This window comes from Austrofundulus limnaeus, unplaced genomic scaffold (genome assembly GCF_001266775.1).
Source record: "Austrofundulus limnaeus strain Quisiro unplaced genomic scaffold, Austrofundulus_limnaeus-1.0 Scaffold1824, whole genome shotgun sequence".
Taxonomy (NCBI): Eukaryota; Metazoa; Chordata; class Actinopteri; order Cyprinodontiformes; family Rivulidae; genus Austrofundulus; species Austrofundulus limnaeus.
The window spans coordinates 1-704 of record NW_013954226.1 but is presented as its reverse complement, the minus strand read 5'-3'; the positions used below and the strand labels follow the sequence as shown (position 1 = coordinate 704).

The following is a 704-nucleotide window of genomic DNA, read 5'->3' as shown; positions in this document are numbered from 1 at the left end:
ACACACACACACACACACACACACACACACACACACATAATAGTCTGGAGGTCTCTGAGGCGGACTCACTTCAAACGGAGGAGTCCTGCTGGCGCGTGCACGCTCAGCACCTGCGCAGGTGAGCAGGGCGCGTGCAGGTTGTCGCACAGGGCAGCTCGTGCTGCAGCTGCAGCAGAGAGGAGCGGGGTGGAGCCAGCAGCTGCAGCAGCTGCAGCAGCAGCTCATAAAGCCTACAGGCTGCTCTCTGAGCTGCTTCCTGAGAGCTGAGCGCCGCTCCGCAGCGCGCGGAGGGAGGAGGGGCTCACATCTGCACCAGCTGCGCCCGACCCCCCCATCACAGGACTCCACAGGCCCGAGTCCGATCGTCGCTCTGAGACCCGAGATCCGCTGGGTCCATGTTGGGACCGAAGCCGTGCTGCAGAGGGAGGAGGACCTCACACCGGGCCCTCTGAAGGCCCCGCAGCCGGACTCCTGGTCCAGTCCGCCCGGTCCGACCCACCATGCAGCACCCGTTGGACATGCGGGCTCAGTACTACCCTCCGGACCTCCACCCGGACCACCGGACCCATCGGTACCGGAGCTTCATGATAGAAGAGATCCTGACGGACCCCCCGGAACACAAGACGTCCGCCCCGGCAGGAGACCTGCTCAAGTTCGGAGTCCAGGCTCTGCTGTCGGCCCGGCCCTTCCACAACCAGCTGGGT

The 704-nt window shown here is 65.2% G+C and overlaps 1 protein-coding gene across 1 annotated transcript; it reads left to right on the top strand.

Annotated features, from left to right (window-relative positions):
* Window positions 1–73: 73 nt before the first annotated feature.
* Window positions 74–702, top strand: LOC106536454 (homeobox protein BarH-like 1; the record flags this gene model as incomplete). Its single annotated transcript, XM_014033738.1, is given in 1 exon segment — window positions 74–702. A coding segment is annotated over 1 exon segment (202 nt), but the record flags the coding sequence as incomplete, so codon positions are not given.
* Between the last annotated feature and the right edge of the window lie 2 nt (window positions 703–704).